Here is a 15,929-nt window from a genome sequence, read left to right on the forward strand (position 1 = left end):
CTGTAATGTGAGAAAGCATTTCTTCCCATTTGTCCTTCAAGTTATCCATCCATTTTCTCAGCGCTTCTTTCAAAAACCTACAAGCAGGGTTACTATCAGCGTAGGGTTTGTGCGTTCTCCCTGTGTACACGTGGGTTTCCTGGGGGTGCTCCAGTTTCCTCTCATGGTCAAAAGACATATTGGCTTCAGGGAAAACTGGCCCTGATGAGGTATTAGAAAATGGATGGACGGTTCTCCAACTACAAAGATTCAGTAGTACAGGTGATTGCTTTTTTGATGAACGGATACAGGTGGGTCTGACAGTGTACCAGTTTCACAATTAGGGCTTGTTTCTTCTTGGTGTTTTACATCCAAATTGGTGTCACCTCAGGCCGTTGTGAAGATGAAGAACTGACAAAGGGTTGATAATTGACAAACCCCACACAACGTTTTAAAACTTGGAGGAAAGATGAACAAATCCTAAAATAGCAGACTGAAATCACTGTGCCTGGGATTCAACTTTGGCTAGAGAAAAAAAAGAGCAGTCCCTCACGACCACGGTTGAGAACTACTGAACCTAAACGATTCCTCCTCATTTATAGAGGTACGGCATCCCTAACATGCAGCCAGTTTCGAAAGTCATTTCAATCGCTGTTCCTAGCCGACAGATGTGGAAAACACAACTTGCCTTCTACGCAATGTGGCACCTCCCATTTCCTTGTCGTCAGTTCACCCCCCTCCCCCGAGATATATGGAGAAATAAAGGAGGGGGGAAGAAGAAATTCGGGCATTTTAGGCAACGTTAGCTTGTCTGGCTGTGTTATTCTTCAGAGTTACATCTTCGTTTGTCTCCGTTGAGCTGACGTCGAAAATGAGGGCTCTGTGGTGTGTGAGCCGCGTTATGAATACGCTCTGTAACCGGCAAGTAGGACGAAAACCTCGGTTATCATGTGGGCTGTGCGGAACTGCGTCTGATAGCAAGGTAAGGGGGAGGGGTATTTCATTGCAGTGTTCAGGGGTGCTTTTCTGGAGCCCTGGAATTACTGGAGGAATCCCCTTTAATGTTTGCGTGCAGCTGATACTTTGTTTGCTACTGGGTGCGCGCATTGTTGTTGCAAATGTAGCCTTATATAATATCCTGCTCTGCCGCTATATTTGAAGATAATAACATCTTTTGCTTTCTTTTTCATTCATTGTGTACTATTCAAGAAACGGTAACCTGAATTGTCTGGAAAGTGGTCTTTGTTTTTAGGTGAAATTATATAATGTACTTTTGACGATTTTTGCGAATACTATTGCAGTAATTATTGCTACAACGCTGCTCATGGCACTGTAAAATGGATATAGTTTACGACAAATAAAAAAAAAAAGTTATTTACAAAAGCAATAATTTGAACAATTTCCGAATTTGGGATTAAGTAAATATCCAGTGCAATTTTCAGTGTGTAAGTTACTTTGGAGAATTTCGAGTGTATTATAATGCTGTAAAATCAGTTTTGAAGGAAAAATGACATATTATGTTAAATGTGTGTTTCCTTGTGGTCCAGTGACAACCATTTTCCTCTGGTGATCAAATTCGTTACGAGACTATTTTGGGAAGATTTAACGGTTTACAAGATGCTCCTTATTGACTAATAGAAAATAAGACCATATAGAGATGGTGTAATAATACACTGACATATTGTCTGTTCTAATAGTTTACAGCTTACTACTCAACAAAGCTACTGACCTGTCACCAGCTGCGTTATAATGCTTTATTATTGTAGATGAATATTTAATATGGAACAATGTTGACGTATAATAACAAAAAGTATGATATTTCTTTTGGTACAAACGTGAATGTTTTTAATGCTATCTGTAATGTAACTCGTCTTTCTCGGTTTTTTTTTTTAAATGAAATTACATTTCGTTTTGAAGAATAATTATTGGAAAATGATTCGACATCTCCCTGTCCCAACAAACTGGGTTGAATTAAAATTGGTCCAGCGGCACCCGTATGTGTATGAATCACTCCAATTATATCCTGTAGATGCACATTGTGTAGAAAAAAAAAGCATCGAGCATTTTTCATCCTCTGTCCTTTCTACAGAATCAAACGCAAAAAACAAAACCAAGATTTCTGCAGAACATCTAGTGTACACCAACAAAATCTTTCTCTCGAACTGCACTAAGACTGAAAGAAACAACTATTATCACTAAAGGTGTGAAGGACTGAAGATTTACAAACGCTGTAATATACAAAAACGATTCTTGTTAAAGGTGTTACTATTACCAATGACACAGAAGCAGAGTTGGACCTATATTTTTACTTAAAAAAAAAATCAAGAACAACAATATTTTAAATGTTGCAACTCTTTCTATTTTAAATGGTATCCCATGATATCCCAGTCCCTCCAGCATGTTGATGGGTATAATTAAGTGTTCAGGTTGAATCACTTCAGATAGAATCATATTCATTTACAAATGGGTGCTATGCAAGCAAGCATCCAAGGGACCAATTCGAACATGGATGCTGTTTCAGCCTGAAAAAAATGGTGTTTTTTGTGGTGGTTATGCAACAAATAAAAATTAAAACCTAGCAAGAAAGTCGAAGCATTTTAAAGTGACCTTTCCATACTACTGTGAACCCAGAAAGATTTCAGATGAACTGTACAATTGATCCAGTAAGAATTTCAGATTGTATTATCATAAGAAGTCATTTTTGTACTAATGTGCTAGCCTAATTAGCAGTAATACACTACTACTACTGACATAAATACAACACAAAACCTGCATTAATAATAATTCTTAAATAATTCATAATAACTATTCAGACCATAATTTACAGCATCCTCAACTTCCAATTTGTTTTTATTACCATGGTGATTAAGGACATTGAACAGCAGTTAATATGACATAAAGATAAGTCAAGCTTCTCGTATTGGGAGATGATGGTCTTCAGTAATCCTACAGGCCTTTTAAAAGGCATCTACGATTTCACACTAACAGAGGACCTGAAAGTGTCTGACACTTGAAAGGAAAACTGCGTCTTGCTCGTCTTGTTTTTCCATCAGGAGTGCAAAACGGAGAACAAAATTACAGTATGCTTTCACAGCAAGGATGCCACACTGTTATTTGCACAAAGGCTTGACAATATCTGTGGAGGGGCTGTGGTGAAACCAGCTAGTGAATAAGACCTCGACACCCAGAGTAAACAACTCTGATGCCACGCACGAAAGAGCGCCAGTACAAGACTGAGAGTCAAGTGCCAGTCTTCCTGTTTTTGTCTTTTGTAAACACATCTCATATGTCTGTGATTAACATCCATTAAAAGACATTCATGAAACATTTATGAATGAAGGAAGTCAACAGAGCACTCTTACTTATCCAGAGTGTCCGTGATTTTAGTTAAATGAGTATGTGCCTGCAGAGACCAGAAGGTTTGGGGGTCTGTGGCCTCTGAGTTCAGGCCCCAGATGAGGCATATTGCTACGGTTTCAATGAGCGATGACCTTGGCCCAGATTGTTACAGTAAACCTACTGTGTAAATTGGTACCAACATTGGTATGCTCAGCCAAAGTAACCTTTTTATGCCCTTTTATACATTTGAGGGTTGATTTAAAGTTTGAATGTTGTAAAGTCTATTTTTTTTAATCTGACTAACAGAACCTTAACCTCGCCTTCAGTCTCCCAAGTTCCCAGGATTTAAATGTATAGTCTAGTACAATTGTATAGCTTATGTTACAGACGTTTCAATACTCATATTTTGCTTTAACAGTACTCATATCAGTATAAACATCTCTCTACTTTTGATGGGCACAGAGTAGATGGATGCTTTGTACCAGCTGTCTGATGGGCAGCAATGCCCTCCTCTCCCTTTGGTGGGAAACAATCACTCTTCAGCTATCCTTGGTATGAGTTAGGCTTGGCTTTTGGAGCATGGTTAAGAGGTTCTCTTGCCAGAAAACCTCTGCTTTACAAAACACATGGGAAGCATTCATATTGTGTTACGCTCTGTATTTCAAATCAGTATTTTAAATTCTACAGGGGGATCTGAATTTTGTATATAGCATCATTACATTCACAACATATGTATTGATTGGGGTCTTCATAATTCATCATTTTGTCTTGGTTTGGGTGAGGGAGTTATGAAATTATAAAGCTTTAATCTTTAACATTTATATTCACAGGGGCAAAGTCACACATCGTCATTCTGTGCGTTATTGGTCTGTTGCCTGTAAGACCAGAGGGAGTGCCTAAGTGTTGTCTGAATGGGAGGGGAAACAACTAAATTATTTTTGTAGTCTTTACTGAAGTCAGCCCCCAAATCCTGCTTTCATTTCAGAGTTTCCTTGTGTCTCTGTTTCTTAGAACCATGCCAGCAGTAGTGATTTTGTCTCGGAAAGGGTCAAATATTCCCAGCAGGAGCCATGTCTCGCTCAGCAGCATACGTTTAGCAAAAGCCTGGTCACCATATGGTGTAAAAAATGTTTTCCTAGTGTAAACTGTAACAAGAAATCATAAAGGGGTAGAACATGCCTCCACTTATCCTTCTTGTCTTAAAAGCAAATGCAGATTTATTTCAGAGACGGCAGAAACATCATGTTAAATATTACACATCATCATTTCTTGGGCACAAACAGAGCTTCCTCGCATTTTATATGAGACAACAAATCCCGTCAGTTTTTTACTCGTCCCACACGAAACTGTTTTTTTCAGTTCCAGATGGATTTTGGCCTCCTGTTTGATATTGATGGGGTGCTTGTTCGGGGAAAGACGCCCATCCCAGCTGCAAAGAAGGCGTTCCAGAAACTGGTTAATGCTCAGGGGCAATTTCTGGTGCCGGTTGTTTTTGTGACGAATGCAGGGAACTGCCTCCGCCAGACAAAAGCAGATCAGCTGTCTCAGATTCTGGGAGTGCCTGTGAGTAACACTTTTCTTGGTTAGCTCTGTGAGTCTTGCACAAACTGTTGTGTGGCCAAGTTACCATGGTGTTCTCCTAAAGGTTTTTTTAAATGTCATCTAAATTATAAGGACATTTCTTGATTATATCCCTAACCTCATGATAATTGGTGATTAAGGGAAAAGACCAACAATACAAACAAAACTGAAAGTTTTCTTGGTTTTTTTTTTAATTACAATTTTGTCTTTTTTTATATAAACATTTTAGTGGACTTAGTATCTCCACCCCAGAGGTAGCACAAATATTTTCAAGGGCTGGTACAAAAAATGTATAATTTCCTTTTTTGCCAGTCTTAGTTTTGAGTTCAGGGATCCCTTCTTATGGTGTATTAACAATTCTTGCGTTATGAGCAATTCTTCTTTTTTGCTGACAGATCTCTCAAGACCAGGTGATGATGTCCCACAGTCCTTTAAGAATGTTTAAAAAATATCATGATAAATGTGTACTTGTGTCAGGACAAGGACCTGTCCTGGACATTGCCAAAAAGTATCCTTTTTGAAGACATTTTAGATCCTTTGTGTACTAAATTGTATTTAATTTATTATGTATAATTTACACACAAAAGAAATGCAGATTCAGACTTATTCATACCTATTTTACAACATTTAAGGTCTGTTTTTTCATTCAATATGGCCCTTTTGAAGTGTTAATATGTATCATTAAATATTTGCACGTAAGGTGTACCACTACAAAGACAATCAGTCCAGTAATTTACAGAAAGATTCCCAAGACTGTAGCACAAAAAGTTACTTTCATATAGTGACTCTTTTCACTGCAGCTGCTGTTATTGCTTTTTGAAAATTCAAAGCAAGAATAAAATATTCTAAGATTTTGTTTTCAGCTTGTTGGATGTTTACAAACCTAGACCTCTTGGTTGCTGCTCTACATAACATGTGACATAAGCTGTGTAATCTTGATGCTCAATGCAGGTTTCCTTCCAACTGTCTCGATTAAATGGATTGCTAGAAGATTTTTAATTTACAGAGCAACTTGGTAAATAAAATCAAATAAAGGGCTATGTAAGATATTTCCAGGAATTAAGATGTTCGTTTGTTTGTCCTTTTGAATACAGATTTCTTTTTTATTTGTGTATTCTGAAATTGGATTTCAGAGGTTAGATTATTCAGTACTTTGTTTGATTATAGGGGGAATTTCAAGAATTAAACTAAATCCAAGTTGCTGGTCCTTTGTAATTATATGCCTGTGGAGAGGCTGCAGTGCCCCCAAGAAAATGTTCTGTGTTAATTAGGTTAGAGGAGTGTTTTTTTGTAATTTGCAGCTATGCAAATTGTTGTGTGTTGGGTTGAGGCAAAACCCAGATGTTTCATTGGTTTGGAAGACTTTTTTATGGGATTTAAATAACATTCCTTTCTGTTTTTGTTATCATTTCCTAACCCTCTCTGATCTCAAGATCATGGCTCTCCGGGGCATAATGTATTATTTCAATTAAGAAAGTGATTATTGTAATCATAGAAACCCTTGTCCTTGAAGGCTGAAGAATCATACTTATGTGTTCCAAACAATCTGTATATTATCACCAACGTAATTGAAACAATTTGCTTTGATTCTAATCAAGGCTGAAGGAATTATTTATGGGTTTTCTATAAAAACAGGACCGGTTCTCTCCAGGAGCTCTACCCTAGATAAGTTATTTTTTTTTCAATTTAAAAAACAATCTTAAAAAAAGTTCAACTCTGTGTGGTTAAATTACACAAGTGATTCTCATTGCAGTCTTCCTGACCAAGTTAGTACATAAGAAGGGTTACAAAAGAGAGAAGGCCATTCAGCAGTTAGTATTTAATTGACCCTAGGATCTCATCCCTCCGTTACTTATAAGAAGCCAGCATTTCGGCTTCTACCATATGGCTGAGCAGCTTGTTTCATACTCCCACAGACCTCTGGGTAAAAAAAAAAGTGCCTCTTGTTCTCGGTTTTAAACTCACTTCCATGTAGTTTCTCCTCGCTGTTTGTTCTGAAGAAATCCTCTGCATTGACTTTGTCAATGCCCTTGAGGATTTTGAAAGCATTTATTAGGTCCCCTCATAAACTTCTCTGGTAAGGACTAAAAGAGATAATTTCCTTTAGCCTGTGAGTGAAGGACAGGCCCACAGTTTATCTATTCAGAAGTGTTTCAAATGATTTAGTCTTGTGTGGAAGGTATTTGTACTTAACCTGGTCTTCCCAGCTTGGGTTTCTCTAGGCCAGTTACCATTGACATGCTTCGAGAAGCTTTTCCTCTGCTGGATATGGTGGACCACAACAGAAGACCAAACATGCCGGTGAGTCCTATTACTGGTACATCTTACTCCTTAGGGGTATCCACAGCTTACTGATTCTTAAGAAAATAACACTGCAAAGACTTTTGCACAGCGTTGTATAAAAGAATTTGTCCCACGCTGCTTTGAAAACCACTACAATGTAAAACAAAGTGTAGAAGAAGCAATGGAAGGCTATGTCAAACAATTAACATATAATCTTCAATTATAAGGATGTGGTAGAATCTTTAAGTTGGAAGTAAGGTTAGAAAGGCAAATGTGAAAGCAGACATGATTTAAGCATGACTTCCTTTTGATTTGACAGATGATACTAGATGACATCTTCCATGAGCTATAAGAAAGTTCTAACATGAAAATATTTTCTGTAACCAAAGCAACTTGTGTATCTAACTGATGCATTAAACAAAGTTGCAAGTCTTTCCTAAAGAATGAACTGTTCTGGGCTTTGAATAAAGGATGGGGTTTGAAACTACAGCCTATTATCTTGGCAGCTGATACCAAGGCCCTACCGTTCACATCCTTCTCAAAAATGTTTAAGAAAGGAGGAAACCTAATTTTTCCTCCTGTTGATGCCCTTTATCTTCTGTCGAGTGGTTGGTACTAACAACAAGCCCCTTGTTTCTGGAGACTCATTTCCACTTCAGTCGGCAATGTTCTTTGGCAGGACAATAATGATCTGAAACAAATGCAAAGCAGTTGAACTAACTCCACAGCATTCGAAAATCTAGCAATTGCAAAATAAGTTCTGAGGTAATGGACAGTTTGTTCACTTTGCTTTAAAAAAAACATCGGGAAGAAAAATTTTACTTTCTTTGTACCCCTGAGGCTATGAAGGCCTCATATATCTTTGCACTCTGATAACTGGAAGAATGAATTAAGTAGTGTATCACTGTTTTGGGAAACCTACTTTGCATTTATAACGTGGTAAAACGTTCATTCATTAAATCTAGTGTTTTTAAAAGTATATTGCCTTGATTTGTGCTCTTTGTTTTGTATAAATTTTATGTTTCTGATATGTGCATTTGGGTGGAAATTTCTCTTCCCTTTTTCTTGGCTATTACTTTCCTTTAAACATTTTAAATGAAACTAAAAGTAGCAATACATAAACGTTGTAGCTTTTATGGTATACTTATTTTAAATTACAACACCACTAGTTTGATCTTTCCGAGTATTAACTTTGAACATTTACTATTTCACACCTCCAGAAACAAATTGCAGTTGTCATGCAATCAATTTCTTGATTTACCAAGATGAATTATTTCTTTTGCTTTTCAGGTGAAACGAGTTCATTTTAAAAGTACACCGATCTCTGCTATTTTTACACTAGTTTCCAAAACGCGAATTGGCTCATAAGCGATAGGTAAATAGGGGACAGATGTCTGTATAACGCGAAATACGCGATGTCATCCCCGACATGTTTATGTTTTGCATGAAAGTGGCGGTCCTTGTTGATGATGCCCAGTTGTCCCACGTGCTTTGTTTTGGAAGTGCTAATTGGGAGGTGCTCCTTAATTTTCGTGCTATTTTCACTAAATCCTAAATCCTAAATTTAATATAGAATTTATTTATTATTGTAGCGCCCTCGCCTGGTGTCTAAGTCGGAAGCACACCCAGATAATTAGTATGCGCCGCGGTACAGGCTGGGAACCACTGTCAGGAAATTGTCTTGGGGCCCGCAGGCTGACCGCTAGCTAACTTTTGCTATGTAAATAGTGTATTTTTCGGAAATTGTACTTGGGTTGGTTGATGTTTACCCCCTATTTTCTTTCCAAGACCCGTATCCACCCTAAACTGTGTACCTGTTCCCTTTGCTGCCCTTGTGTGTTTCAAGTTTTGTTCGAAGAATTCATGGTTTTTGTTGCCTGGGAGCAGGCTGATGGAGGCCTGTAATAAAGAGAGCGTGTACTGTCTCTATGTCTCGTTGTTACCCACTTGATCCGTTCCATAAGTGCTGCATTATAAATTTAATGTGTTTAAGCTGTGTAAACATTCTATTAGGATAACTAATAAACTTGGTAAAGCTTTGGTTAGGCGTTTGGTTTGGTTTTGAGTGGTCTACCCCTAACCCTATTTTCCCCATAAGCCCTGTTACGTTTGTTGGGCGATGTTGCATAATGCGCGGTTTTACATCTATCGCGTTAAAGCCTGTACCATCTCCTTAAAATGAAGCCGAAATCAAACATTTTTGTGTTGATGTGAATTCTGTTTATGCTATTTGCATTTACCATGAAATGCATGTGTTTAATTGGAAGTCTTAAATAACAAGTAATGCACATGAAATGATCAATTAAAAATTGTTTTTCATTGCAGACGTCTTCTGCTGTAAATCTTCCCAAGATCGAAGGTACATTTTCTCTTTTCATATATATACAAGGGTATAAATAAATTAGATATGTGCATTTTTATTGGTTTCATCATATCAAGGGTATGAATACATTTTAGCTAATTATATATGCAGTATGAAACATTAAAATGCAATAATAGAAAAATATTATGAAAATAGTTTAAAAGTCAAAATTTAGTCATTTAAGGTCATAAGCTATAAGCATAAAATATATAAAACTAAAAAAAATTGTTGATACAATACTACAGATATCAATAGGCTAAAAAACAATTTCTCCTCGAAATGCAGCTGTTATTCTCTTCGGCGAACCAATCCGGTGGGAGACAAACCTGCAGCTCATTGTCGACATCTTATTGACCAATGGCAACCTGGGAGGAGCCCACAACAACCTGAGATACCCACACATCCCCCTGCTGGCCTGCAACATGGACCTCATGTGGATGGCGGAGGCCCAGTCTCCAAGGTAACCATCTCAGGCTGCCCAGCCATTACACTGGACTGGCTGGCTGTGAGTTCTGTGGAATAATCCCGCCATTCATTTATTTCTCATGAAAACCACATTTCCAGAAAAGGGCATCCAAACTAAAAGAGACTGGTGATTAAATTTAGTACTACCTTCCCTCCCCCTTGTTTATTTTTTAAAAATTTAAAAACAGATCTTAAATCCATGCCGACATTACAAGACTGTTGTTTAAAGATTAGATCATTTCATTATTGTTCCTTTGTCCTGGGGGAAAAAGTAATCCAGTTAGAATACTTTATCTTTTGACCTTGAATTACCTTAGAACTAAGAATAAACCCAGCCTTTCAATTACACTGCTGAAAAGCCCTGATTGGAACGAATTTGTCTTATTTTAATGTGTATTAGGACGGGAAGGGGCACTGGAACACTGGAAGGGAACTGTGCTCTACTTTTTAAGATGCTTAACGTGTGTAATCAACAAAAAGCTTTATTCCTTAAACCAAGTACCAAACATAATTCTGAGAAAGAAATCTGTCCTTCTTTAAAATTAAAACCAGTGCTGAGTATGGTAGAATTTGAGTAATGGGAATAAATTAATTGACGTTTTTTCATCTTCAGGATGTACCAGGAGTTATTTCTTTAGCACAAATATGACTTAATGCCTTAAATCCAGAAAAAAAAACCACTTCTTTCCTCAGTTAAGATTTGTAACCAGCTCATACAGCAGCAAGATGAACAGATTACCTGCAGTTGGGCTTTCAATGTATTGAAAGAACCAATAAGGAAAGGTCCTTTTAGTTTAGAAATTGAACATTTATAACATTTATTTTTCCAAATATATTAATTTAACTCAAGGTCAGAAAATATAAGCACTTCATTACATAAAAAATATAGAAAATAATTTATTAAATGAATTTGACCAAATTCTAAATCTCAAAAAAGTATGTTTAGGTTAAAATGAGATATCCCACTTCAAACTCCATAGTAAGGGAGGCAGTTATTCAAACATTTGATTTTTCTTTTGTAACTGATTTTATACTATACATCTTAACCAGATATAAGAGATATTGAAGGACTTTTAGAGATATTTAATTTGAACAGTATAGAACCACTCACCTAAATCTCTATTATTCACCTTTGCATTTGTTTTCATTACACACCCATGAATTCCTTCCACTACCAGAAAAACACATATTTGTAGTAAGAGTTGTGGCATCACATTGTCTGCGTCAGAACAACAGGGTGCATGTTTGAATAATTCATCACAAGATTCACAAGCGCGTGCACAGAGATCATCATAGACACCACATAATCATCAGACCTGTGGAATGTGGGAGAAACCAGAGATTCTCGAGAAACCCCATGCAGATGTGAGCATGCAAACATGTGGGACAGGTTGAACTCGAGGACATTGTGTGTTCATGTGTGGCTCAGTCTGCGTGTGACAGTGCAGAATTGTCTGAGTGCTGCTGGGTTAGGGTTGGGATTAGTTGACCAGTGATTTCTACTCTCAGATGGCTCCTGTGTCTCGCTGGGCACCTGTAGACTTGGACTGATGTTGGTATGAAAAGGAATGCTCCTCTGCTTGGCACGCTCTCTTCTGTAAGGCGCTGTAGAGTGTGCGTTGTAGGAAATGAATGGATGTGCCAGAGGGCATATGAGCAGGGTAGGCGTGCTTGCAAGATTTTCTGCAGAGCTGGTACAGGAGTGGTTTCTGTGGAACCAAGTCTTACAAAACAAGTGGTGTGATTTTCTAATTTCTTTTACGCTGTATTTGTGACCTTTGTCTGGCACCCAGGTTTGGCCATGGGACCTTCCTGGTGTGCCTGGAGAACATATATAAGAAAATAACAGGCAAAGAGCTGAAGTATGAGGCACTGATGGGAAAACCAAGTGAACTGACGTATCACTATGCAGAGTACCTGATCAGGACACTGGCTGCAGAGAGAAAGTGGAGGAAACCCATTAAGACACTGTATGCAATTGGGTAAGCAGTATTCTGGATCGAATTGTCTCCATCTCAGTCCCTGTATCTGGGATAAGTAAAACATTCCAAAGTGTTAAGTGAAAAGTTTGCAAAATAATTCAGTTGTAATTCTGGATTCCCTACCCAGGAACCCACAGTAACAATAGTAAAATATTACTATATAATATAAAATATTAGGGGAGCTCATCCTTGATTCCATTTTTTAAAGAGCAACCATTTTTAATTTTTTCTGAAGATTAGCTGACTGAGACTCGTAAGTATATTATAGTAACAAAAAACTTGTTGCTACAGTACGGCGTCACTCAGAGCTGTTAAATGATCACATTTTTTAATGTTCAGTGACACTTTCTGGTGAACGGTAAAACAGAATATAGTGTACCATATTTCGGGTGGTGATCCATGTCCATAGTTGGGAAGTAGACCTACACCCCTTATATTAAATGTTGTGCTTTTGCACAATTTATATTACTCTTGCTTTTGTATCTTCAAAAAACTGCAGGGACAACCTCATGACGGACATTTATGGTGCCAACCTGTACAATCGCTACCTTGAGGAGAGGTCCTCCAGGAAGGGTTCAAAAACTTTGGCCAAGGTGGCCGCCAGCACCGGAGTGTCCACCACCACCACCGTGTCTCAGGATGAGGAGGTGGACAACGGCTGGGAGAGCGAGCTGGCCTCTCCCTCCGCCACAGCCTGCAAGTCCATCTTGGTCTGCACTGGGGTCTACAACCCGCACACGGATGTGCCTGCGGATGCCAGCGAGTGCATCAAGGAGACGGTTTTCCACGGGCACAGGGATTTCCAGTTCGACCCCGCGCTTGTCGAGCCTGGCCACATCGTCCCGGATGTTGACGCTGCTGTAGAACTCATTTTCCAACAGGAGAAGTCTGTGATCCAGTAATGTTAGGCGGCATTTTAGTATTTAAATGGAAAACTCCAAACCTAACAGCTGAAGATGGGAATTCTGCCCGAGACTGTGAGATTCAACAGAACTCTCCCGCCCCCCCTCCTCCTCCTCATGTCATGGTTTTAAAATTATATATTTTCCATATGGATGCTATGAAAGCTGTACAAGAATAAGATTTTATTTTATTTATTTGGGCTGGTTACATTTTTATTCGTAAATGTGGAGCGAGTTCTTTTATTTCAGGGGTATCTTAAATTTAGGATTAATATGTCTGGACTGTCAGTGAGGAAAATTGGTGGGATATTCCATGGATTTAAAAAACCTCACTGCACTTTTTCCTCAATCCCATTTTACTGTTTTATCTTTCAAATGTCTGCTGTAAGTACTGTAGTACTGTACTGTGGTACACTTGTGCATAGAGATATGCTCCTTGAAAGGTGTGGAAACCATCTAGTGAGTTATCATTGCTTTATTCTCTAATGAAATTCAAAATAATGCACAGTAATATCCTCTAGGAATTATTTAAGTTGTTTTTGCATTGCATCAAAAAGCAAACCTGCATTGAATATGGAGTGAAGTAGAATTTACTGTACAGAAAATCAGCAGTATTTTGTCATTGTTTCCTTTACCTTGTGTCTTAAAGTTTAATTATCTATCCCCTTTTAACAGTTTTAACAAATTAAATTCTACATTTTGAAAGATTTAAGTTTCAAATTTATTACATCTTCCTAAGGAACTAGTATTTTTAGAGCTTTTCATTGAGACACTGTTAATTTTAAATTATTTTTTTTAATAAATAAAAATACCGCGGTAATCTGTGGTACTGCAACATTTTTGGCTCCAAGCAGCCATTTGTTCATATTTCATCTCTCTCCCATCACTAAGTTTGCAATTAGACTGAATACTTTAAAGTGGGCTCTGTAGATTTCTATTTTTTAAAAAGATTCACCTATTGTATCATCTCTTGGCTACAGCTCCAGTGCCCCCGTGATTAGAGTCCCTCCACTGATGTCACTGTGGGCTGAGCAGCAGGGAATTCCCAGATTGCTGTCTTGTCAGGATCTTAAAGACTCCTGATCACCTATTTCCTACCCTATCCCTGGCAGGGAATCCCAGTAGCAGTCAAGATTCTTATTCTTGTACATGAAAATGATAACCTAATTTTCCATCAATCAGTTATCAAAAAGCCACATTTTCCTAGTGAGGAGTGTAGCATTCTGGAGATTAGTATTCCAAAGCACTTACCAGAACTTACCAGCATGTCATGTAATATGAGAGGAAACTGGAGCACCCAGAGAAAATGCTTACAGATACAGGGAGAATATGCAGATTTAACTCAATGTGCCCAAATTGAGAATTGAGCCCAGGACACAAGAGCAGCAGTCACAAGTGTTGAGTCAGCAGAGCTAACTGCACCATGCCAACCTGAGGTAAATGTATTAATTCAAATGTAGTTATCTTTCAGAACCCTTAATATGTATATACAGACAAGTTATTTCAAGAGAACACTAAACTTTTTTTTTATGAGAAGCTATAGAGTATAATCAGTTTTCACTGTTTCAAATGGTGCTTATAGGAGTCGGGAAAATATGTAGTGTGCAATTTGTTTCACATGCAAATTTCAGTTTGGGGAGAGATACAGTATGGTTACAGGTATGCACAGTAATTTCAGTTCACAGTAAAATATACTTGAAGTCCTAAGATTTTAATTCTTGTATTGTGTTTTTAACCAAAACTTGAAATAAATGGCAATTCTGTTCCTTACTTTCATAAAGGAGGTTTCTTTGGTAATCCTTGAAATGTAGGGATGTGTACAAGCGATATACCTAGGTAGCACAGTCACCTGTGCCATGTTTAGAGATTTATAACGTGGCCTGTGTCCACCACTGTAGATGTTACCTACCATGACTAAACTACAGGTGGGGGGGGGGTCTTTTCCTACTCAGATATACCCATTAAGGTTGACTCGTAGTTCAGATACAGTCAAAATGATACCTAAACTATTCTTAAACGTTTACTATTAAAAAAATTCTGAAGTTAAACCTACAGCTGTTACATGCATCACTTCCAGTAGTTGGACAGTATTTCAGAAAAACCTTGGCTCCTTCCTCTTGAACAAACTTGTGCTGCAAGTTACTTATACAACAGCCTAAATGATAGTATTGCCTTGCCTTCTCCTTAAGCTAAATAACAGTGCTTGCACTTTTTACTTCTGGAAAAATTATGGAGCTTGGAAATGAAAGTTTCTGTCACACTCTTAAAGGAACCATTTTGACTGAGGCACTCCACTTTGTTGTGCTTAATCCATGTTACGCACATGTCTTTATGTATTTAGTCTGTAACGTTTATATTGCGTGGATGTGTTTTTTTGTTAAACTAAGTTCATTTTGAAATTGTTTTATTAAAAACAAATACAATATTTAATTTTTTTTTAATCTCAATCTATGCATTTCTTCCATTTTTATTTAGAAAGTCAATATTGCTGTATTTTAAAACGGCACCGCTAACCTTTTTCACAAGAAAATAATAGTAAATTGGAAAGCTTTAATATGTTAAAATGTTTGTAAGAGGAACTATAATGGAATTATCTGTTAAATAAATGATAAAAAAACGGCAAGTTCAATAGTTTGGGCACAGGAAACCAACCTTTCTCCATTTTTCTGGTACTGTATAAGACATTTAAACTGTTCTGCTTCTTTCCTTTTAAAATTGCCCTCCATGATGTGATCCTTTGTCATGTACCACTCTATGTCGAGTTGACAGCAAATCCTCCATACTATTGTATATTGTAATAAACATTGATGTGGACACCGTCTTCCATTGTATTAAACGCTACATCTAGTCGTAGAACCTTTGGAAATCTTTGTTTTGTGGTCTGTTTTTGCTGGTGCACTATCATCGTTTGTAACGGTGAAGGCTTTTGATGGCATTGAGGAATTTTGTTGGTTAAGCAAATCCTTTCAACGAGCTCCCTCAGATGGACACAATAGGTATTGCAGGCAGTTTGTTGGGCCGGTTTATTATATACAG

General features: G+C 37.7%; 1 protein-coding gene across 1 annotated transcript; it reads left to right on the plus strand.

Moving 5' to 3' along the window:
* Window positions 1–693: 693 nt before the first annotated feature.
* Window positions 694–15,899, plus strand: LOC148835419 (haloacid dehalogenase-like hydrolase domain-containing 5). The gene is made up of 8 exons (XM_088916568.1): window positions 694–961; window positions 4,678–4,881; window positions 5,295–5,407; window positions 7,107–7,200; window positions 9,508–9,541; window positions 9,830–10,004; window positions 11,803–11,991; window positions 12,491–15,899. The coding sequence occupies exons 1-8, from the start codon at window positions 851–853 to the stop codon at window positions 12,891–12,893; spliced, it is 1,323 nt and encodes a 440-aa protein (XP_088772694.1). The 5' UTR covers window positions 694–850; the 3' UTR covers window positions 12,894–15,899.
* The last annotated feature ends 30 nt before the right edge of the window (window positions 15,900–15,929 follow it).

The sequence above is a fragment of the Atractosteus spatula genome, chromosome 5, assembly GCF_055471065.1.
Source record: "Atractosteus spatula isolate fAtrSpa1 chromosome 5, fAtrSpa1.hap1, whole genome shotgun sequence".
In the NCBI taxonomy this organism is placed as follows: domain Eukaryota; kingdom Metazoa; phylum Chordata; class Actinopteri; order Semionotiformes; family Lepisosteidae; genus Atractosteus; species Atractosteus spatula.

Excerpts from the sequence above, each read along its gene's own strand:
- LOC148835419 (XM_088916568.1), top strand. The coding sequence starts at position 851 with ATGAGGGCTCTGTGGTGTGTGAGCCGCGTTATGAATACGCTCTGTAAC. Across the intron at positions 7,201-9,507 it reads ACAGAAGACCAAACATGCCG|ACGTCTTCTGCTGTAAATCT; the intron begins GTGAGTCCTATT and ends TTTTCATTGCAG. Across the intron at positions 11,992-12,490 it reads AAGACACTGTATGCAATTGG|GGACAACCTCATGACGGACA; the intron begins GTAAGCAGTATT and ends AAAAAACTGCAG.